The 23,954-nt window shown below is 47.3% G+C and overlaps 1 protein-coding gene across 1 annotated transcript in view; it reads left to right on the top strand.

The window, feature by feature from the left end:
- The window catches only part of GALNT12 (polypeptide N-acetylgalactosaminyltransferase 12), a 37,111-nt gene extending 14,551 nt beyond the window's left edge, over nt 1-22,560 (top strand). Inside the window, exons 3-10 of the mRNA XM_019454369.2 lie at nt 3,111-3,300; nt 7,205-7,390; nt 10,490-10,607; nt 12,042-12,218; nt 14,626-14,757; nt 18,937-19,050; nt 20,056-20,202; nt 22,173-22,560. Coding sequence (XP_019309914.2) covers nt 3,111-3,300; nt 7,205-7,390; nt 10,490-10,607; nt 12,042-12,218; nt 14,626-14,757; nt 18,937-19,050; nt 20,056-20,202; nt 22,173-22,310 — 1,202 coding nt within the window. The 3' untranslated portion in view covers nt 22,311-22,560. The remainder of the gene's footprint in view (nt 1-3,110; nt 3,301-7,204; nt 7,391-10,489; nt 10,608-12,041; nt 12,219-14,625; nt 14,758-18,936; nt 19,051-20,055; nt 20,203-22,172) is intronic.
- The last annotated feature ends 1,394 nt before the right edge of the window (nt 22,561-23,954 follow it).

Here is a 23,954-nt window from a genome sequence, read left to right on the forward strand (position 1 = left end):
GAAGTTGGGCCGCGCAGGCATTCTGCAGGGCAGACCGTTGGCCAGTGGGGAGGTGACGCGGGAGATGAGGTGCCAGGGTGGGCGAGGCCAGACCAGGCAGGGCCTTGGAGGCCGCCATAAGGGGGTTTAGGCATAAATATGAGCCTGATGGGAGCCGTCTGAGGGCTGCTGGGGGGACAGGAAGGTCGCTCAGTCTTGGGCTCACTGTGCTGCCATGTGGGGCATGGCCGATGGATGGGAGTGGGGTGGAGGGGCTGCTGTGGTCATGCCACATGCCATGTGACTAGCTGAACTGGGGGAGCTAAGCTCAGCTGAGGGGAAATGTCAGGGTCATAGCAACAGGGAGAGCCGTGGGCTGAGTTGTTAGTCTCAAGCCAAATTACCATCCATGGGCCACACAGAAGGGCAGCAGCTACTGCTTCGTGGGCATCTTGCTGTTTCGGGCTCTGTCTGGTCCGTCCGACTTCAAAGCTTGGAGTATGTGTCCTAATTGGTGGGTGTGTTTGGCCGTTCTCACAGAGACTCTAAACAACAGTGATTTACATGGGAAAAAAATGATCTCTCTCACATCACAAAGCTCGCGTAAAATGGTCTAGGGCTGGTGTGGCGGCTTCACAGTGTTGGGGCCTGGCTCCTTCTGCCCTGTATCTCCACATTCTCTAGGACATTGTGCTGCCCCGGTCTGTGTGCCCCGGGCTGGTTCTTCACCTTCTGCGTGCTGTCATCGGCAGGAAGATCTCATGGGGCTGGAGAGCTAAACTCGAAAGTTCCCCTCATGTCCCATGGAGCAGAGCAGGGGTCACTTGGCCACACCTAGCTGCAAGGGAGGCTGGGAACTGTAGCTTCCGTGGTGGGTGTTCGGCGACAGTTGGGGCTTGATGCTGCATGAAGTCCATTAGGCACTGGGCTCTGGGTTCAGGGCACCTGGGTCAGAGGTGAACTTTACCATGAACCTGTCATGGCACCTGGGCCAAGTCACTTGTCTTTTCTGAGCCTCAGTTTCTCATCTGTGAATGGGTTTGTCCACACTTACATCAGAGAGTGGTGAGGAACAAATGAGATCTGGCATAGGATGGACTCTCACGTCGGCCAGCACGTAGTAGGTACTCATCTCCCTTTCCTTTGGTCCTCTCCTCCCGGGGCTGTTTTAAATCTGTGCCGGCACTGGTCCGAGCTCCAACACTTTGCAGCCACTCAACCTTGAGCAAGTCCAGCGTCAACCTTGGCTTCAGCCCCTATAAAGTGGGATACTCGTCCCTAGCTCGCAGAGTCACAGTGAGGATTAAATGAGATAAAGGCAGGTAACATGCTACGTCAGTGCCTGGCATATTGTCATACCTGTACTTTTATGAAATATTAACAAAATGTAGAGTACCCCTGATATTTCAGAAATGTATTCATTCAGAAGCAAGGATCAGATTATTTATTTGATCTTCGTGGGATTGAATAGCTCCTCAGCAGGCAGGACCAGGGTGTGAACCCCTTCTGCATAGCTCAGTTCTTCTCGTGAGTGTAAGTGTGGGTCTCTGTGGGGCGGAGGCTGCCCTCTCCATCATGGTGACCTGCGCCACGGACAAGATGCCTGCTCAAGCCGTGATGACAGGATTTGTGCCCTGCCCCTCCCCCTGGCCTTTCCACACGCCAGTCTGAGCTCCGCGCAGGGGCGCCAACCCTCCCCAGGCATGGGAGGGCAGTTTCAGACAGACCTAGAATGGATGCTGACCAAATCCATAAAGAGTACAAGGAGGGTACATGTGCATTTTCTTTTTTTCCCTTTATTTTTTTTTTGCACCTGTGTGTTTACTGGGCATAGCCACCACCAATTAGCTTTGCTTGGGAAGTCACCTCCCTTATTCCTGCTACCAGCTTATTTGCAGTTATATTTAGGATGAAAAAAAAATCAACCAATGAAATGCTTTTTTTTTTTAATGTCAAGAATATTTAGGGAAACATTTTTACAAACTGAAGCAACCTAGAACAGTTTACAGACTTTTCCCTTTTGCTGATGATTGAAGACTTTCAGACGACACCCACAATGATTAGGGGGGATTCTCTCATTTTTATTTTGCCTGATGGGCTCCCCCCACCTCCACCTGACCCACGGAGGGGTGGGAATCAGGGCCTCCTGTCCCTGAACCTGTGTGTGAAGTCTGGAGTCCTGAGGCCAGCCCTCGCTGTGGACGAGACCTTTCAACTTTTAAAGCCTCATTTCTTCTTATGCAAAATGGGACGAGTGCGTCCTCCTAACCAGTTTGCGTTTGTTTAGCAAGGCTGAGAGATTGAAGAAAGCTCTGGGAGGCAGTATTAAGCCTATGGATTCAAGCCAGGGCTGCTGGGTTAAAATCCTGGCTCCTTAGCTCACTTGTTCTGCGATCTTGACACATTACTTAGCCTCTCTGGCCTCAGTGTTCTCATCTATCAATGGGGATAGTTGTAGTACCTACCTCATGGGAAAGTTCTGAGGCTCTGATGAGTTCATATAAATCACCTGGACAGTAATTCTTGCAGTAGGCCCCCTAGTGGTAGCTGCCATTATTATTATTATTATTATTATTATTATTATTATTATTATTACTGTGTCAAATGAAATGAGCTCCTGAGAAAATTTGCGTTAACATAAATGTAAATAAAATTTGTCAACATAATTCCACATAAATTAAAATTTTATAACACGTTACATAATTAGTTAATATAAATAAACCAAGTGTATATTAACCCAGTTTTCCTGAAAAATGGTGGTTGGGCAGTTTTTGTGTGTTTTATTTTTAAATGTTCGCAAGTCAAGGTGTAATGTATTTTTGAGGGGGTAACAGCTTTATTGAGATATATCCAGATGCCACATGCACCCATTTCAAGCACACAATTCAGTGTGCGTGTGTTTTGACGGGGAGCCCTGGGTGGTTCTGGGATTCCTCTGCCCCAGCCACCCACCCCTGGCCTTCGTCGTACACGTCCAGCCTTGGTTCTGCGTGAGGTGAGGACATCCCAGGTAGGTGCAGAGCAAAGGAGGCTTCTGTCTATTCAGTTGTCATTTGGGGCTAGGGAGGGCCTGGAAGGATGCCGCTTGGCATGCGTGGCGGTGACCCCGCTTGTCTCGTTTGCCTCCCCAGAGCACCTGAAGGAGCGCCTGGCCAATGAGCTGTCTGGGCTGCCCAAGGTGCGTCTGATCCGCGCCAACAAGAGGGAGGGCCTGGTGCGAGCCAGGCTTCTAGGTGCTTCCGCGGCGAAGGGTGAAGTGCTGACCTTCCTGGACTGCCACTGTGAGTGCCACGAGGGGTGGCTCGAGCCGCTGCTGGAGAGGTGCGTGAGCGTGCGAATGGGGGCCCAATGCTGTGCAGAAGCAGAAACAAATTTCTCACCTTGGCGCCTGGGTTCAGATGCCCCTGGGGCAAGTCCTTTGTCACTGGGCATGATAACAGTCTGTGCCCCACACGGCTGCAGAGGCCATTAAATGAATGAATACACATACAGCCCTTAGAACATGCTAGCATGTATGAGGCCTTGTTAGTGTTTACTTTTACCACTGCTTATTATACACGTTTGTTGTGGAACACTTAGGAAGTATTTTGATCAACCAAGAAAAAGCTATTAATCATATAGAATCACAGTGCTGCAGAATATACGTTTTGGTGTATTTCCTTCAAGCAAGGCTGTCTTATCCATTATACCCAGTACCTACAATGCTTAGGACCCATGAAATTTTTTAATAGACCCGCAAAAATGTTTTTATGTTAATTATTTTACATCAGAAGGAAAAAAATGAGCATCATAACAATGGATTTAGCCTGGAGTGTGGCTTGTCCTTCTAGCAATATAGTCATAAAATACAGCTTTAAATATATGTTATTTTTTATGAAGCCATGAAGTCATAACACAGCCCTGTCTTTAAGGGCATGTCTCCTGCTGTCCCACAGCCTCATACGCTAACCCTCCCAATCTGCCTGTCCTCCAAATCTACTGCCACTGGGCTCCTCTCTCCCCTCCCCTCCCTTCCCCTCCCCTCCCCTCCCCTCCCCTCCCCTCCCCTCCCCTCCCCTCCCCTCCCCTCTCCTCTCCTCTCCTCTCCTCTCCTCTCCTCTCCTCTCCTCTCCTCCTTTGTCTCCCTATTCTTCTGAGTCAGCATCACAGCAGGCAGGAGCTGGGCTGGCAAAGTCAGAGCTCCTCCAAGTGGAGGAGAAAGGTCCAAGATTGGGAGGGTTTTCGTTTGGTCCCTCCCCGCGGAGCAGGCGAAGGGTCAGAAGATCAGAGTCTCTGGGGCGCCTGGGTGGCTCAGTCAGCTAAGCGCCCAATTTCGGCTCAGGTCATGATCTTGCAGTTCGTGGGTTTGAGCCCCGTGTCAGGCTCTGTGCTGATAGCTTGGAGCCTGGAACCTGCTTTGATTCTGTGTTTCCCTTTCTCTCTGCCCTTCCCCTGCCCACACACTCTCTCTCTCTCTCTCTCTCTCAAAAATAAATAAACATTTAAAACATTTTTTTAAAGAAGATCAGGATCTCTGCAGTTGGCAAACTGCTTTCCCATGGCCTCTAGCACTTTGGTTGCCACGGTCTGTCTGGAAGAGCTGGGGACCCACTTTCCTCCTTCCTGTGTGAGACCAGGCTGTCCCCTGCTCTGCTACTTCTGCTGTCCTATCTATGTCCTGTCCCCTGTGGGTCCCACAGCTGCCTCCTTCTCCTCCTCAGCTCTGATGAGCTTCACCAGCAGCAAGGACCCAGGGTTCCTCAGGCCTGTGATGGAATTTTACAGCATGGTGACAGCTAAGGGTTCCCTCTGGAACCTGGACCAGTGGGTTTGTCCTTCACCCCTTCCCCACTGTGAACACACATGGCTGCCTCTAGGCCGATCTGAAGTCCCCTGATGCACTAATACCACCCAGCATTCTACTCCAGCCCATCCTCTGAAGGCCAGTGAGGCAGCCCTCCCCATAGACAAGTCCTTGTTCCATATCCCCAGGTAAAAGGATTCTCCACCCTGGCTACCCATAGAACCCCATCTGGGCAACTTGTAAAACATACCAACTCCTGGGGTGCCTGGGTGGCTTATTCAGTTAGGCATCCGACTTCGGCTCAGGTCATGATCTCACTGTTCATGAGTTCTAGCCCCGCATCGGGCTCTGTGATAACACCTCAAACCATAGAGCCTGCTTCAGATTCTGTGTCTCCCTCTCTCTCTGCCCCTCTCCTGCTTACACTCTGTCTCTCAAAATAAATAAACATTAAAAAAAAATTTTTAAAAGCATACCAACTCCTTGGTCTCATGGCCAACCACTGGATCTGAATCTCTAGAGGTGGCCCCGGGCTTCTGGATGTTTCAGAAGCTCCCCAGGGACCTAGGTGTGTACCAGAGTTGACACACGCTGGTCCCTCAGATGGTCCCAAATGGGAACCCTCCCTGTCCCTTGGACAGTCCGACAGGAGCAGTAACCATGTTCCTCCAGGGGCTTTGGGCAATAGATATTCTTTGGTTTTCAAGTCAGGTGGGTGGTGCTCTTGGCATTTTATGAGCCGGGGACTGGGGATGCCAGACGTCCCACAGTGTGCAGTTCAGCCCTGCACAACAAAGACTGGTTCTGCCCCAGATGCCAGTAGCATGCCTGCCCCCGCCCCCCACCCACGGGGCAAGCTATTACTCGGCCTGCACACTTTGTAACCATGGTTCAGGGTCCTTTACTCCAATGCCGGCTCCCCCAGTTTTCCTTTTCTTATAAAAATTAGGCCACCCGACCACTTTGATTACAAGTCACAAGTTCTTCTGGTCTCTGTCAGGGGCTAAGAAGCTTCTTTGAACCTGCCCAGCAGGTCAGCCACTTGTCTTCTCAAACCTTTTAAGAGTGCCCTAAGTTTGTTTAAAGAATTCGGGGGTGGGGGGGGACACCTGGTGGCTCAGTCAGTTAAGCCTCTGACTTTGGCTCAGATCATGATCTCACGGTTTGTGAGTTCGAGCTCTACATCGGGTTCTCCGCTCTCAGTGCAGAGCCTGCTTTGGATCCTCTGTCTCCCTCTCTCTCTGTCCTTCACCCCCTACCCCTGTCAAAAATAAATAAACATTTAAAAATTAAATCTTCCTCAGTTAGTGAATGCACAGGTTTTATTCATACAGTCTATCCTGAACAATGCAATTTCGCCTAATACTGTAATTCTTACCTGAGTGTGGTATTCACTTTGCCCCCTCTGACTTTCTGGGATTATTCTAAGGACACTGACAACTCAAGTCTGGTCGATCTCTGTTTCTTCACATTGCTCTGTGTGACTTATGATGTTTTAGGTCTCAAATTCCAGATAAAAGCCCCCGGAATGTAGCCCAGAGAAATCCAGTGTTCACACACAGGCCAGTCCCACTTCATCTTCCCTGGTGCACTGTCAAGTGCAAAAAAAAAAAAACCCCACACGATATGGCAGCATATGCTGAAGGATGGCTGGGTCTGTGATCATGGTTGCAGAGAGAATAGCTAAAGCAGGCACATGGACTGATATCTGCAGCATTTTTCTCTACAGTATTGTAACCTGTTTCACAGTAATAAAGAGGACAAGAAAAGACTAGCAGTAGGTCCCAGGTTCTCTGCCAGCCACCTTATAAACATCCCCCAAGGGTGTCCTCACCTTAACCCTAAGAGTAGATATTATCATTCCAGGGTCACCCACAGGTGACAGGTTCTGAGAGGTTAGGCGACTTGGCTAATGTCACACGGCAAATAAGGGGCAGGGTTTGAATTTTTATTCTAACTCCAAAGCTGATCCTTTGGTCTGGGCGCATCTCTGTTTTTTAGAGGGATAATTCGTTCTCAACACTAAGACATTTCGTTGTGATTAAATGAGGTCCCTCTTGGCAGTCTTTAGAAATTGCAAAATCTGCTTTCTGTCTTAAAAGTGACCTTTGGTTTTCACATGTCTTGACTTTCATGGAGGGACTCAGATTTATCCAGTATGTCCATAGATGGAATCTGAATATTGAAGCTGGGGACTTTTCCTATGCAAGCCAGAATCCTTCCTTCCTCGGTCTCCCCCGCCACCTGAGCGTTCCCTATGAGGATCACCCGCCAGGGCCTCATGTGGCTGCAGACACCTGCAACGAGAGACGTAGGCCTTCCTCACACGGGCTCTCCTCCCTCCTCGCGGAAGGATGAGGAGAGTCATCCCCAAATTCCCTGATCGTCCTCCCGCCACCTGTCCTCATGGAGAGGCACATGGGGCATCCCGGATGTTCGCAGGATCCAAGAAGAGGAGTCGGCGGTGGTGTGCCCTGTGATCGATGTGATCGACTGGAACACCTTTGAGTACCTGGGCAATGCCGGGGAGCCACAGATCGGCGGCTTCGACTGGAGGCTGGTGTTCACGTGGCACGTGGTTCCCGAGAGGGAGAGGACGCGGATGCGGTCGCCCATCGATGTCATCAGGTTAGGGGCTAACCTCTGGCCACTCACTCTCTGAGCGTGCCTCATTGCGTCTGGCCGCCGTGTCAGTGAGGGTACCCGGGGAGGGCTGGTTAGCTGTTGTTCCCCCACTTTCTCCAGAGCATTTGTTTATTTTATTTTATTTTTAAAATCTTTATTTATATTTGAGAGAGAGATAGAGACAGAGACAGAGCATGAGTGGGGGAGGGGCAGAGAGAGAGAGAGAGAGACACAGAATCTGAAGCAGCCTCCAGGCTCTGAGCTGTCAGCACAGAGCCCAGAGTGGGGCTCAAACTCATGAACTGCGAGATCGTGACCTGAGCCGAAGTCGGACGCTTAATCGACTGAGCCACCCAGGTGCCTGAGCATAATTTTATTTTTATTAAAAAATCTTTGCCACCCACATGAATTTTATGTTGGTATATTTTATTTATTTACGTATTTAAAAACTGTGGTAAAATATGCATAACAAAAAAATTGTTCACTTCAACCATTTTTAAAGTGTTTAACTCAGTGGCATCAAGCACATTCATAGTATTGAGTAAACGTCACTTCCAGAACTTTTTCATTGTCCTGTGCGGAAACCCTATACCCATTGAGCAATGACTCCCCTGTCTCTTCTTCAACCCCTGGTCACTTCTATTGTACTCTCGATGGATTTCCCTAGTCTAGATTGCTCGTATAAGTGGAATCACACAGTATTTGTCCTTTTGTGTCTGGCTTCTTTCACTCCACATAAGTGTTTTCAAGGTTCTTCCAGAACCCCGTTCCTTTAATGGCTGAACAATATTCCACTGTGTAGACATCCATGTTTGTTTATCCATTCACCTGCTGATGGCCACTTGGGTTGTTTCTATCATGTGGTTATTGTGAACAATGCTGCTGTGAATATTGATTTACTGTTACTGTTTGAGTCCCTGTTTTCAGGTTTTTGAGGTATATACTTAGGAGCACCATTGGCGGGTCATATGATAATTTCATGCTTAACATTTTGAGGACACACTGTCAGGTCCTTTTTCAACTGGGGGATAGGTGGACCTGGGGGTGAATGGGCCACCTTTGGCTAGTTGGTGATCCTGGGTCTGAGTAGAGTGGGTTCAGCGGGGGCTTGGTTGCTCTCATTCTTTGAGGTGTTGAAGTAATATAAAGGCTTCTTCCTCCCCTTCCAACTTCAGGAGCAAATGGGAGTCAGGCAGAGGGAGATCGGACATCAGCTTTATTGCTGCATTGAGCTAGAAATGGTGTCTTAGATCTGCACCCATGTTTGCCAGGAGGACTTCTGAGTTCTGACCTTGAGATGACCCACTGGCCAGAGGGAGATGCCTGTGGAGACAGTCTCAAGAGATGGCGGTAGAGGGGTGCCTGGGTGGCTCAGTCAGTTAAGTGTCTGACCCTTGATTTTGGCTCAGGTCATCATATCACGGTTCGTGAGTCTGAGCCCCACATGGGGCACACTGTCACGTTGAGCCTGCTTGAATTCTCTCTTTCTCTGCCTTTCCCCTGCTTCTGCGTGTCCCCCCTCTCCCTCTCTCAAAAATAAATAAATAAATAAATTTAAAGAAAACGAGATGGGGGTGGAGAAATGAACGAGGCCAAGTCACATCCAGCCTAGAAGGCCAAGGACGGGGCTTTGGACTTTACCCTGAGAGAATAGAAGCCACTAAAGGCATTTGAGCTGGAAGTGACCCTGCCTGTTACATTCTTTAAAGATTGCTAGATGCCATGTTGGCAAGGGGCCTGGAGGGGGCGGGGCAGCGGGCAGGGACATCTTTAGGAGGCATCATAATCTTCGAGTCAGGAATGATGGTGCAGGAGAAGATGGAGAGAAACAGGGTACTCCAGAGATGATGTGGTGGACTGAGAGAGACTGAATGAGAATGGGGAAGGCAGGGATTGTGGTGACACCCCGGCTTCTGTAGGAGTCCTGAGTGACATCCCACTCAACTTTCACTGAACAGATTTGTAAACTGAGGCTCAGAATAGGAAGGGTCTTATCCAGGTTCATACATCCAACCTGGGATGCTGACATGTACTCCCATGGTCCCCTCCTCCCCATCACACACATGTGCTCGGGGATGCCATGGCCACCTCCTCTTCCCTTCCTATAATATCCCTGGGTCTCAGTTTCCTCACCTGTGAAATAGGTACAAGCATATCCACCTTGCCTACCCCTTAGATTTTTGGGATGAAACACGTGGAAGTGCTTTGTAGTCTAGAGCCTTCCCTTCCACAAGGAATCTTGCTGTCCTTTTCTCATTGGCCCAGAGCTTGGAATGCAGGGAAAGCTAATACTTTGTCAAGGCCCAGAAGCACTGCCGGGAGACCTTAACATTTTTAAACAGTTAGACCCTTGATGATGTACAGTTTCTCTACCTCTCAATACATTCCTTGGCATCTGCATGTCTTGGTGTGTTGACCTTTCAGCTTTCTGCTGTGGTAGGACAGAAGGCTTGGGCCATTTCTAGAACCAGAGGAACCTGCTGGGGAGAAAACAAGGCTGGGTGAAGAAGAAGGCAAAAGTGGCCATCGGGGTCCTGGAAGGAGGCCACTCATGCAGGAGAGGAATGGGCCCTGGAGGAGCTTTGAGATGAGAGCTGCCTTCTGTGGTCTTCTATGTTCCAAAGGGCATCTGTGTTGCCCTGTGACCCTGTGACCAAGGCCACCACAGCCCAGCGCTAGCCATCCTCTTGGGGAGCCTGTCTCTTTCCTCAACTCTCTGGGTTGTCTGTGCTTCTAGGGGTACAAGGTTTTATCTCGCCCTCAGGCCTGTGCTCATGCTGGTATCTTCTTGGAGAAACATTCCATTCCTCTTCTCTGCCAACTCCTCCGTGTTCTTCAGGCCTCATTTCCTCTGGGAAACTGAACCCTGCCCACCTGCCCCATGCCCTCCCCTCTGTGCCCACACAGTGCTGCCTGGTGAGATGTTTGTGAGCCTCCTAGGGCAGGGACCGTGGGGCACATCTATGCCTCCCGGCCCAGCGCAAGGCCTGGTACAGAGCGTAAAGTCAGGGTGTGCTTAGAGACGACTGGGCAGGCTGGAGGGCTCCCGACAGACAGTTCACCTGCTGCTCACACTGCAATGTGGTTATCACACTCTCCTAGGTCCCCAACAATGGCTGGAGGGCTGTTTGCTGTGAGTAAGAAATATTTTGAATATCTGGGGTCTTATGATACAGGAATGGAAGTTTGGGGCGGAGAAAACCTCGAATTCTCCTTTAGGGTAAGTATTCCAGTCTTCTCTTTGGACTCATCCTTCACTTGTCCCTTCTCTCTCTCTCTCTCTTTCTCTCTCTCTCTTTCTCTCTCTCTCTGGGAATGATGGGATTTTCCAGGAGAACCTGGCAGACTTTTCTTCCATGTTGATGGTTTTTATCTAATGATCCTGAAAGAGGATAGTAGTGGCGTGCACATTCTATAAACATGCTTGCCTTCTTGTTTGAACTTTTAAAAAATTGTACTTTTCATATATTTGGGGCAGGGAAGGGCCTTGCAGGTCACCTAGTTCTTTTCTCTTACTACAGCAGGGAGGGACTGGGGCCCAGAGAGGGGAAGTGACTGGCTCAAGGTCACCCACGCAGTGAGTGGCAGAGACGGGGCTAACACCCAGGCCCCTGCTTCCCAGACCCATCTTGTGGAGTCTTGATTTGCTTATTTACTTATGAAATAACCTGTTTAGCACAGTGACCTTCAGACTTTGCCACATATAAGAATTGTTTAACAAAGAACTTGTTTAAAAAGACACATTTATAGGTACAGTCTCCAGAAAGTCAGGCTTGATAGATTTTTGGTAGGGACCAGGAATCTGCTTTTTGGGAAAAGCCCATTTCCTGATTCTGCTGCTTGTGTCCCACGGATGCCCCTTTGAGAGGCCACTAGCATTTCAGTGGGTTTTCCAGTTAACCAAATCCTGCATTTTGAGTATCAACATTTTATGTTAACGTCTGTAGTTTTTAATAGAAAATTTTAAATTTTGGTGGTATTTTATATGGTTTCCTGCTTAGAGAGAGTTAATAAGAATTGGCCCTCCGCTGAGGACTCACACCCCCCATTATAAGTACCAGGTACTCTCCCTGGTCTCACATCCTGGGAACCGTGGGGTCTTCACGGCCCTGTGCCCCAGCATGAGCTGGTCTCAGACAAGTCAGCCTGTTGAGGTTTAGGATGTGCTTTTAATGGTCTTTCTGCCTCTTCCCTAGGTGTCAGGCTGCTCTCTGCCTCTAGAAGTTCTTCCTTTCCCCTTCCAAACCTCTCTCCTTACTCGCTGCTTTCCTATCTTCTGTGGCTAGGAGATCAGGTAATGAGCCTGTGTTTTACATAATGAGTAATGGGTTCCCAGTGAGGTCAGTTATGGGTGCTCCTGTGAGTCAAGTGCATGAGCTCTAGTGCATGGACTCTGGGATCTTGCTCCCGGCGGCTTGTTTGTCTTTGGGGCTGTGTTCTTGCTCTTTGACTGCATCCTGTGTCCTGAATGTGCTGGGGAGGTGGCCTCCTACCCCATGGAGGGTGAGGCCTGGCAGTGTTCATCATGATGTCTGTGTGCCCGGCCTCCTTGCTGCGGGCACGGTGGACCAGCAGCTCACCATTCCGCGCCACCACCCCCCCTGCCCTCGCCCCGCCACTCACCCACCCGGCCTCCTCCCTGCTCTCTGCACAGATCTGGCAGTGCGGTGGGACCTTGGAAACACACCCGTGCTCTCACGTTGGCCACGTTTTCCCCAAGCAAGCTCCCTACTCCCGCAATAAGGCTCTGGCCAACAGTGTCCGAGCAGCTGAAGTGTGGATGGATGAATTTAAAGAACTCTACTACCATCGCAACCCCCATGCCCGCCTGGTGAGTTCCCCAGCCCACCTGTATCCCAGCTGGCCTCATCCAAACAAAAGCAGCTGATTCTGGCCTCCCCGCCATAGTGGACCTGGTTCCAGAAATAGATACAAGTATGGGAAAACTTTATCCCCCCACTTAAAATAATACATTCATGTTGATTCTCATCATTTACAGTAATTATGGTCTGTGTCACCATTGCAAACACTGATTCAAGGCTACTGAGCCGCTGCTTCTCAGAGAAATACGGTGCTAGGTTCCTTCAGGCCTCTTGCAGGTTGACATTTTTGCCAACCGATCAATATATACAGTATACAATACGTGGTTTTGTGTATATTTCTGTCGAAAGATTGTTTGCATTGAACTCATGGCCAACAACATTGTGACACGTGCCTAATCCACGTATTTTCTCCGCCAGGCACAACACAGCCTTCTTGCACTGAGGAACACTAGCCAGCCCTTCAGCACCATGCTTGGGGGCCTTTTAAACAGTGAGGTCACCAACACAAAGCAGCAAAATGTGGCACTAGGTGGGCGATGAACAGGACGCTTGTTTACAGCGTGAGAGCTGAGACATGATCTCAGCCAGGAGCGTCACGTTGGGTGACTCAGATTTTTTATCCCTCTCTGTATGTGTTTGCAGATGATGGTGGTGTAGTGGTTTTAGGGTTACAAATAAGCTTTAGCAAATAGGTCCACTGCCTCTGCAGTGGCCAGCTCTACAGGCCCCTGGACAGGGTGCCCACTCTGCACCAGCATCAACTAAAATGAAAATGTAAACCTCTTTTTGTGAATCCTCACAGCAGCCCTTCAGGATAGCTATGGAATTCTCATTTTTTATTTATTATTATTTTTTTTAATGTTTATTTAATTTTGAGAGACTGTGTGTGAACGGGGGAGGGGCAGAGAGAGAGGGAGACATAGAACCCGAAGCAGGCTCCAGGCTCTGAGCTGTCAGCACAGAGCCCGATGAGGCGCTCGAACTCATGAACTGCAAGATCATGACCTGAGGAAGTCAGACACTCAGCCTACTGAGCCACCCAGGCGCCCCAATTCTCATTTTAGTTGCCAGAACTGAAGCTCAGAGAGCTTGCCCAAGGCCTCGTGGGTGATGTGGGCAGAACTGAGCCTGGGGTGCGTAGAACCTACTCCCTGCTCTGCAGAGCCCTGTGGACCTGCCCCTGACCTTGGCCCCTTTCTGCCTCTGGGCTCCAGGGTCATTGCTTCCTCTGTCATGCCCAAGGCTGCAGGGTGGAAATATCTGCTCCTTCCCATTACCCAGTCTGGAACCTACAGCTCTCTCTTCCTGAGGCTTCCCAAAGAATGACATATTAGAGGGGCCCCACGTACACCTTTTGTCCGGATGCCCGTGGCCGAGTGTTAAAAGGGATATTTGGTTGAAGATGAGGGCACAATGACTCATCAAAGGAAGACCCTCTGGGAAATAAGTAAAACTCTGAAATTTTGCTCAAACGCTTTCCTGACATTACCATTTTGTTAAATATTTAGCCTGTTAAATTTTAATACTTTAACATCATATTGCAAGGACAGTAATAGTGCTCAGCACTGCTCTTGTGGCTGTGCTAAATAGATGCTTGCTTTATTTAATTATTTAGAAGTTAAAAAAAATTTTTTTTAATGTTTATTTATTTTTGAAAGAGAGAGAGAGAGAGAGACAGAGTGCAAGCAGAGGAGAGGCAGAGAGAGGAGACACAGAAACTGAAGCAGACTCCAGGCTCTAAGCTGTCAGCACAGAGCCCGACATGGGGCTTGAACTCATGAACTGCGAGATCATGCCGTGAGCCACCCAGGTGCCGCAATTATTTAGAAGTTCTTAATCACCTGTTTTGTCCAGAAAGCTAAACTTCCACGAGTATTTTTCACTGCAGCACTTGGCACTTACCATTGTAAGCATATGTTCAGACTTCAGCATGTTGAGCACATAAGGTCTATGTACATGGTTACATTGAGAATATTCACCTGTGTTTGAAAGTGAACGCTTCAGGTATCAGCAGTAATTCAGAATGTCAGGGTGTATGTATGTACTCGACTGACGTCCACTGGTCTGTGATCACACACTCATCGATGGTGCAGATGCACGGGTCCAGGGAGCTGACGCAGCCCCAGGACTCGGCTCCCTGACTTCATTACCAGGCGCTTCGTGTCCTTCCCTAGAGCACCTGGCCACACCTCCTTGTAGCGAGAGTGCCGATAATGCAGTTGTTTGTGTGATGGTCTGTCCTGCCAAGGCGCTGTCGCTGTGTCTGAGGCTGGTCTGACCCTCTGAGCCTGCACAGGAGCCAGCACACAGTGGGTTCTCGGTACACGTTGCAGAGGAGGGAAGCATCCGTGGAGAGAAGGCTTTGGTAGGAAGTACGTGACCTGCAGGGACTCACTGCTTTTGCTGTTTCCTCAGGAACCCTTTGGCGATGTGACAGAGAGGAAGCAGCTCCGTGCAAAGCTCCAGTGTAAGGACTTCAGGTGGTTCTTGGAAAACGTGTACCCAGAATTGCATGTGCCTGAAGACAGGCCTGGCTTCTTTGGGATGGTGAGTGAGGCGGGCCTCTGGTGGGCAGGGGCTTCCCTGACCAATAAATCCTAGCCAAGAAAGGCCCCTTCATGGGGACTGCTAGCCTTCCTCACCCCTCCTCCCCTCCCTGCTTTAATCCACTGTCTTTCCTTCTCCCCGTGTCTGGGCCTCAAGTCCAGAAGGTCAGCACTAGAAGCCATCTCCAAATTGGTGATTATAAGCCTCCCATTTTATAGATAAAGAAACTGAGGCTCACCTGGTGTTTCCATGTCCGGTTTCACATTACTTCAAGCTTCAGATGGCTGGACCAGTTAATAATTCCCAGCTCGGGGATTGATAAAGGCAGTAGTAGAGGGAGAAGAGTCACTTTGGTTATTTCAAAGAACCTGAAAGAAATGTCTCTGGGATGAAGCCAACTAAAATGTCCAGTGCCTTTGGCTTTGGGGAGGAGCGACACCAACTTAGGAAGGTGTCCTCTGCTGTGTCGTGTTGACCAGAAGTGCCCATGTTCCATTCTGGGAGTCTTTGATAAACACAAAGCAAGACGTTAACGCATTCAATTCAGTCTTTGCTATGAAAAGGTTCAAGCAGAGAGAATGATGTGATGAACCCTGTTCCCGAGCTTCTAGAATTATGATGATTTTGCCTCTCTTGCTTTCTGTCTCCTCTGCTGCATCCTCTCATGTTTTTCTTTGCTCAAGCAAACCCCAGGCATCCTGTCCTTTCACTCCCGTTCACTTCCACGTGCACGTCTGTATGGACGGTATCTTCTAACCGCAGACCATTATCACACCCCCGTCGAGTGAGCAGTAATTTCTTGGTACCCTTTAATATCTAGCCCTTACCCACATTCCCCTGCTTTTTCACACTTCTCTCAGGGTAACTGGCTGGTTCCACCTGGGGTCCAGACAAGGTCTCGCGTTGTGGTTGGCTGCTAGTCCTCCCTCCCACGTCTCCTTCATCTAAGGCAGACCTCTTCCCTCCTCCTCCCCACTTGTGCTAATATTGTTGCAAAAACAGCATCCGTTGTCCAGTAGCACATCTCACCCTTGGAATTACCTAATTGTTTCCTTGTGGTGTCTTGTAAATCGTGCCTCTCGCCCATAGTTCTTAAAATGGAAGTGAGGTCCAAAGGTCTGATTGGAATGGAATCATCAGCCTTTTATGGCAAGAACACTTCACAGGTGTGTTTTGTGCTCCTGCAGCATCATCGCAGGAGCACCTAACCTCTGGTCATCCTGCTTCTAGCGATGACATTGATCAGCGGGTCCATGGGGCCTGTCCGGGACCAGCCACTATCAGGGGCCATGTCAGCATCCTCTCTCGTGTTTTCTGTAACTGTTGATAATCATCACCTAGACCCAAACTTCAAGTGGCATTGTCAAATGGTGCTTTTTCTAATCCTTTCATTTCCTCTGCATTTTTAGCTGAGATGTTTCTGTAAAGAAGAATGTTCCCTTGTTAACTGGGACCATTTGGTATTCGTGAAATTTAGAGTTCATTCAGAAAAGGCATAACAAATTTTAAGGATGAGTGGGTGACTCGGTCAGTTAAGCATCTGACCCTTGATTTCAGTTCCGGTCATGATCTCATCAGGCTCTGAGCTGACTGTGTGCAGCCTGCTTGGGATTCTCTCTCTCTCTCTCTCTCTCTCTCTCTCTCTCTCTCTCTCTCCTCTTCCCCTGCTCGCTCTCTCTCTCTCTCTCTCTCTCTCTCTCTCTGCCTCTCCCCAGCTTGCGCTCTCTCTATCAAAATAAAAAAATAAACTTAAAAAATTAAAAACAAGAAAAGGCATAACAAATTTTTAAGTCCTTCTCTTTATTTGCCTGTTTTCAGAGTAAGAATTGGCACTTCAGTTTCCTCCAGTTTGTTTGTTGGCTCATTTGCTTGTTGGCGTTTTCTTTTCTTGAGCATCACTGTAAACCAGTGGGGTTTTATACGGTCAGTGTGCTGCAGTTCGTCTGTTGGTTTCTGTTTTTTTCTTTGAACAGTTCAGGTTGCTCGTCTTCAGCTAGTGAGAACCTCTTCATTTTGGCTTCTGTGATCTTGACCCCTTGTAGTAGCTTGATTGCTTCCTTGATCCTGGCCACGCTCATCTTCTACATTTGCTGCCATCCCTCCCAGAGCCCCTGACCCTTTCAGTGGGGGGCAGTGTTCAGAGCCCACAATCCGGATGCCAGCTGTGGTCTCTGTCTCTAGACCACACTCTACACCAGAAACATAATGCTAGCCACATACGTAATTAAAAATTTAACTATATTTAACTTTATTTTTAAGGTTTAGTTATTTATTATTTAAAAAGTTTTTTTAATGTTTATTTTTGAGAGAAAGAGAAAGTGCAGGTGGGAGAGTGACAGACCGAGAAGGAGATCTGAAGCAGGCTCCAGGCCCTGAGCTGTCAGCACAGAGCCCAATGTGGGGCTTGAACCCACAAACTACAAGGTCACAATCTGAGCTGAAGTTGGACGCTCAACCAACTGAGCCACCCAGGTGCCCCTAGTAACCATATTTTTAAAAGGAGCAGGTGAAGTTAATAATATATTTTATTTAATTCAACGTATCCCCAGTATTATCATTTCAACATGTAGTTGATGTAAAAATTTATCGAGATGCATTACGTCTTTTTCTCATACTGTCTTGAAACCTGCTGTGTATTTTACACTCACTGCATATCTCAATTTGGACTTGGTCACATTTCAAGTACCCAGTGGCCACATATGGCCAGTGAGTACCATGTGGGGTGCACAGTGCTATAGTTTTTCAGTGGGTAGAGAAAGGAAATGCATATTTTTGAGAAACAAATCATGAACTCATACTGATATCTCAAATTTAAATGTAATCTTACAGGATTTTTTCTTCTTCGATATTATACTTGTATTACTTTTTGCTTACACTGAAAATCTTAGTTTCAAAAATATTACCATATTATTTATTTGCTTTATCTTAAAAGATATTTAAAATAGTTTCAAAATAATAATCCATTATTACTACTGACAGTTGATACTGAATGAGGTTTAGGATTTCTTTGCTGCTCTATTTGTTTATAGAATATAGTTCACTAAGGAAATGTAATCAAACATGGAATGTTCTAAAAAACAAAAACAGCGGGGAATGTTCTAAAGTCATTTAATATCATTCTTTTTCTGTTTCACCAACTTGATACAGCTAGCTTAGTTTATCTCAGTTTTATTTTCAGGGGTTCCCACCTCTCTTTTAGTGTTTTCTCCATTTCAAATCTTTCTGAACATAGGGAGTTCATTTGAGGTCACAGTCCTTTGGTGGTCAAGCGTGGGGACATTTGAGCCCTTCCAAATCTAAGGTGCTCTGCTTATTCTAACCAGATTTCTTCACAAGCAAAGGGACTTCAGGAACATGGAAGTCTGTGCTTTGTGAGCTAGTTGATTGGATTGTGGAATCTTCTTTCAATATGACTGAGTCTTATCTTCAGAAACAGGCTAGTCAAGGGTGGACGAGGGCCAGGGCAGGAGAGGGATTCATGAGGAGTTCATTGAGGGGTCTTTGAACTCTCCAGAAAGAGATTTGGAAGGTGTATGTCTTTCCCTGGAGGCTACTAAAAGGGAGGCGGGAGCATGATTTTTTTCTCTTGGAATGATCGAAGGGTTTTAGATCTAAAAGGTACCTTAGAGATGGCATTAGATTAGACAGCGTTGAGTGATGGGGAGAGCACTGGACTTGGAGTCTGAGTTCCTGGATTCAAGACTCAGGCATCTCCACTCGTGTGACCTTGGGCCATCAGCTCTGTATTGTGCTGTTCCTATAGTCTAGAATGATGGACTTCTCATCTGGAAAATGGTGAGTCTCTCACACAGGATGTCTTTTGCAGATCCTGCTTGCAGGGGTCCTTGGTACACGTGTGAGGCAGCAACCCAGCTCTGCACGGACCAGTGCAGCAATAAGTCTGCACCAAGGAGAAATGGAGAGATAAGAGCTTTCAGGTCATAAAGAGTTAATCTCTCTGCAACTCAGATTTATCTTTAGAAATGGGGGTTATGATTCTTGCCTATGGTATAGAATGGGAAAGCACTTTCAAAACTGAAAATCTAAGGAGCTCTTACCCAGTAAGTCCGGTTCTTGACTCAATGACTCCTCTCCAATGGAGTCATTACCGTTGGAGCCTTGGGTGGAACCTGTTGTGTATAAATCTGGACCAAAATGCCACCTTTATGTTTTGTTTAGCTCCAGAACAAAGGACTGAGAGATTACTGCTTTGACTATAACCCTCCCAATGAAAACCAAATCGTGGGACACCAGGTCCTTCTCTACCACTGTCACGGAATGGGTCAGAACCAGGTAGGTGCTGCTTCTCTATAGTTTGACATTCTTAAGCCAGGGGAAAGCAGACGGTGGGAGCCTGAATGTTCAAGGGACCGTTTGTGTGGGGTCTTTAAAGAGAGAAATGAGGGGAAGTCTCTTTTTTTTTTTAAATTAAATATTTGATGTATATATATATATTTTTTTGCATTATGAGGGTACTATATGCTTTTGCAGAATATTTGGGAAATGCAAAAAAATATAAGCAGTAAGTGAATGGCAGGACTCTGCAACCACCATTAGAACTAAGACCTAGTTATTTCTCATCTTCCTTTATGCAAGGCCTTTAGATCATGTGTTTTAAATAGTTGTTATCATAATGTCTATATGTTTTATATTCCATTCTTTCCACTTCGTCATACTTTTCATGTGTTATTAGACATCCTTTGAGAATGTCATTCCTAATGGCCTCTTGATAATCCTTTGTGTGGCTGTATTACTGTTTAGTTAACTGATTCCCTGCCTGCCTGTTTTTGATTGTAAAGTAACCATGCCACTAACCTCTTGTCAGAAACAAAAGTGGGGGGGTGGGGAGCAACAGATCTGCGTGTCCGATGACTTCCTTAGAATTAATGCTTGAACAGAATTCTGGGTTTTGATGGATAGTGCCACGTAAAGTGGTGTTTAGGGCAATTGCTGGTGGCCGGGGCAGGTCTGTCTGGGTTAAGTGCTGAGTTTCAGGCTGGGCAGGGGAGCAAGTTCTGGAAGGTCTGTGAATTGCAACAGATCCCAGCCCCAGGAGGCAGATAAACCACCAGAGCGGGCCTGTGGAGGATGCAGGAGATGCAGGAGACCCAGAGGAGGGAAACGTTGGCTACCTGGACCTTTAAAGGCTTCCTGCCTTAAGCAGTGTCAGACACCTAGAGATGAGTGGGTGGGATTTGAGTTTCTTCCAGCTCCAAGTCACCCCAGGCTCTCGTCCAGCCATTTCCCTCTCTCCACATCAGAGAGTAACTGACGCACGATTGGCTGCTCCATTTTTAGTTTTTTGAGTACACATCCCGGAATGAAATACGCTATAACACTCACCAGCCAGAGGCCTGCATCGCTGTGGACGCAGGAATGGATATTCTCATCATGCAACTCTGCCAGGAAACTGCCCCGGAGAATCAGAAGTTCATCTTGCGGGAGGTAAGTGAGCCGTCTGCTGCCCTCCTTGCTCTCGGTGCATGGGCTGCAGAAGGGGGAGTGGAGGTAAAGAGTGTTCCCTGGCACAGTCCTCGAGGATCTCAGGGATGCGGCCACATCTGGGGAGACCAGGGAGTTCACCATGGACCCAACAGTATGGTCGGGGGCCCCGGCATCCAGCATCAGGAGTGCTTTGACTCCCATCTAGTCGTTCTGGCCTCCTTAGACCGTGAGCCATAGTCCTGGAGTGAGGAGCTGTCGCAAACACACCCAAGGATGAAATGGGCTTAAAATGAGTGAAACGAATAGCCAAAGCGTGAGGATGTGAGGTTAGATCCAGGGGCAAGCTAGTCCATTTCTTTAAGCCTCATTTTTCCCAGCTGTAAAATGGGAACAATAATAGCAGCCTGTCTACCTCTAGTGTGGACTAGATGGACAGCAGAAATAGTCCTTGGAAACCATAAAGCTCTATAGAGATCAGTTGTTACCTGCAGGGTAATCACCAAGAAAACATCTCTCTGATGGAGCTGGCTCTCCATCAGAATAGTTGATGTTGATTTGGAACCGGGTATTATTTCAGGCCCATTAGGCACTAGCCCCGCCACACTTGGCCACAAGCTGTAACAGGACTCGTGAATCTGTCAAATCTTTTGACTCACCAAAAAGCACTTGAGGGAGTAAATCCAAAGAAAATAATTCAAAAGACGAAATGAGTTTATTTTTATCTCCATAGGAAGCTTTTGTTCCCAGCCTGGCCCCAGGGATGGAAAGATTGGTCTAATTTGCTAATAAATGGGTTAATTCTAAGCATGATCAAAAGTTGGAGTACATTTTCCTGTAGAAGATATTATGATTATCAGTGAAATTTGCGGGCTACCTGAACAAGCCTGCGCCATGGTGTTATCCGTCTGATATCAGAAATAAGAGGGAAAATACTTCTGCAAAGCTCCCCGTCTGTGGTTCTCTGCAGCGCCCGCCTCCATCCCCTTCTCTTGTTTCTTCTAACTGTAAGCCCTCAAGGGGCTTACACAGTAATGTAAGCTAGAAATCATAAAATTGGTTTGAAACATCATTAAAATTGTATCTTAAATTTCAGTGACCAATTAAGGAAAAGTAAAGTCTCCTTAGAAGGCTGGGAAAAGGGATGCTATTTAATTATTTCCTTTCATGGTACTCTGAAGGCAACATTTGAACTCTTTTAAGGGTTTTCAGGGTTAATATTTTTGAGATTCTTCTGCCTATAATTTTATTCCCAAAGGTTTCTCTTTCCCTGGAACAGGTATGTCACTTGCTCGGCCATGATTAAGTTCCCAGGGAACTTAAAGCTTACAACAGAGAGGTGGAGGGAAAAAACAGACTCAAGGATGGGGGAGAGTTTCGTTGAGGTAACTCAGAACAGTTGGGAAAAGGAAGACAAGGGGAAGGCCTTAAAGAGGACCACGATCTTTTGGGGTTGGGGAAATTGGCACAGTCCCATAGAACCCATGTCCTCAGGTGACTTGTCCCCTTGCCCAGCTGTTCTCTGGCTGAGCTGGGACTACAGCCAAGTTTCCTGATTCTGTATTTAAATACCTAAGAGAAAGAGATCGCCAGGGATGGAATCAGTTGACCTAAGGGAAGCAGAAGATGTTAATAAAGAATCTTTGATCCTAATATCCCTCAAGGAGAAGAATAGCAGTAGGGAGGAGACTTGGGATCTGACGGATCCCCAGAGCAGCCAGCAGGTGGCACCACTCACCCTGACGGTGGAATCAGGGACCCTGGTGAGCCTGACACGCTTGTCCACGCCTGGCCCTGTCTATATGCATGGGCAGTCCTGAGTTGCCTCAGTACGGGGCAAACACAGTGCTCAGTAAATATTTCTGCAATGATAAAAAATCACCCGAGCTCTTAACACATTTTAAGGAAAAAGCTACTTTCTGAGGAATTATTTGTATTTCTGGTAAACAGCCAGTGCTTATTCTCTCTTGTAGGATGGTTCTTTATTTCACGCACAGTCCAATAAATGCGTTCAGGCTGAGAAGAAGGCCTTCAGTGACAGTTTCATACCATTCCTACGGCTCTGCACCAACTCGGAACATCAGAAATGGTTCTTTAAGGAACACATGTAATACCAGGGAGCTCCACGAAGGAGTGGCAAGGCCCCCGGACTCTGGTGACAGACCCACCCCAACCCTGGCTTCCTTGTTTTTATAAGGAAGTCATTTTGCAATCTGTGAATGTGACGTTGGATTTAATCAGCTTTGTACTGATTTGGAAAACTTCAAAATTGCTCCCAAATGCCCTATTTTCGAAGGGTGATCATAAAATGTTAACTCGTGGCATTCAGAGAAATAAAATCTTTAAATATTTTTCTATCAAGATGTATGTCCTACTGTCATGTCTTTTTCTTAACCCCTAGGAAAGAGGTAAATCTTCTCTTTTGGTGTTCGTGAGGGTTCCACGAATGTGTGGAAATCAGACTCATGTAATGTACTCTGTGTACACTGATAACACCTCAAGCATGGGGTTAGGTTTTTCTCAGTGTAGACAGATGGACACGAGGAACATTGTATTGATTCCTTCACACTGTTGAGATATTCCAGGTTTATTGAAATAAAGAATGCTATTTGCTTATGTGTTGCCACCATAGTCAAAATTCCAGCAAAGGTTTACATTAGCTAAAGAGGACTAAACCAAAGCTGAAGTCTTTTTTTTTTTTTAATTTCTTAATGTTTATTTATTTTTGAGAGAGAGAGAGAAAGACAGAGTGTGAGTGGGGGAGGAGCAGAGAGAGAGGGAGACACGGAATCCAAAGCAGGCTCCAGGCTCTGAGCTGTCAGCACAGAGCCCGACGTGGGGCTCGAACCCACAAACCATGAACTCATGACCTGAGCCGAAGTTGGATGCTTAACCTACTGAACCAGCCAGGCGCCCCACCAAAGCTGAAGTCTTAAAGGAACAGTGTGACTTGCTGAGCCACAGTAAACTTGAAGCACACGGTGGCCTTCCGACAATGCCTAGCTGTGATGTGGCTGGCTACTTTCGGTAATTACCTCTGTGACTTTAAAAGACATTTATGTCATTTCACGTTTTAATCACACATTAGTATCAGGGGAAATTTAATGTGCTCTATGAAACGCAGTTTTCAAATTTGTTCATTGATGAGATTTGGTCCTGAACCCCGTGTTCAGTTCCATGCTATAGCAGCTCCTGCTGCTGTTTGTCAGTAATTCTGATCTGTGAACTAGTCCAGATCCACTTCTGAGATCTTGTCAACCTGATGACATCAGTGTGATGATTAAAAGGAAACTATGAGGACATTGCAGGTCTTTGTTTTTGTAACCAATCAGATGTGAGCAATGAAGACACAGGCGTACTTGATTTCAACGTACATTTCCTACCCCCTCATGCTGTCTTAAAAGCATCCTCCCTTCTCTGAGCAATCTGGTTTAACAATCACCCAGAACAACTCCAACTGACCTGGCTAGTGTCAATCTGATGCCTCTTAACCACACTGAACTTTGGTTTCTTTTTCTGTCAAATGAGAATAATGAAACCAGCCTCGGAGGGGAGTTGTGTGGATTACATAACAGAGCAGATGAAGGCTTATTTTAGTCCCTGGCATGCAGTACAGGCTCATTAAATTTCTTTTTTTTTTTTTTAATGTTTATTTTTGAGAGAGAGAGAGAGAGAGAGAGAGAGAGAGCGTGAGCAGGGGAGGGGCAGAGAGAGGGGAGGCACAGAATCCCAAGCAGGCTCCAGGCTCTGAGCTG

Source organism: Panthera pardus, unplaced genomic scaffold (genome assembly GCF_024362965.1).
Source record: "Panthera pardus isolate Hobbes unplaced genomic scaffold, ASM2436296v1 HiC_scaffold_20, whole genome shotgun sequence".
NCBI lineage: Eukaryota > Metazoa > Chordata > Mammalia > Carnivora > Felidae > Panthera > Panthera pardus.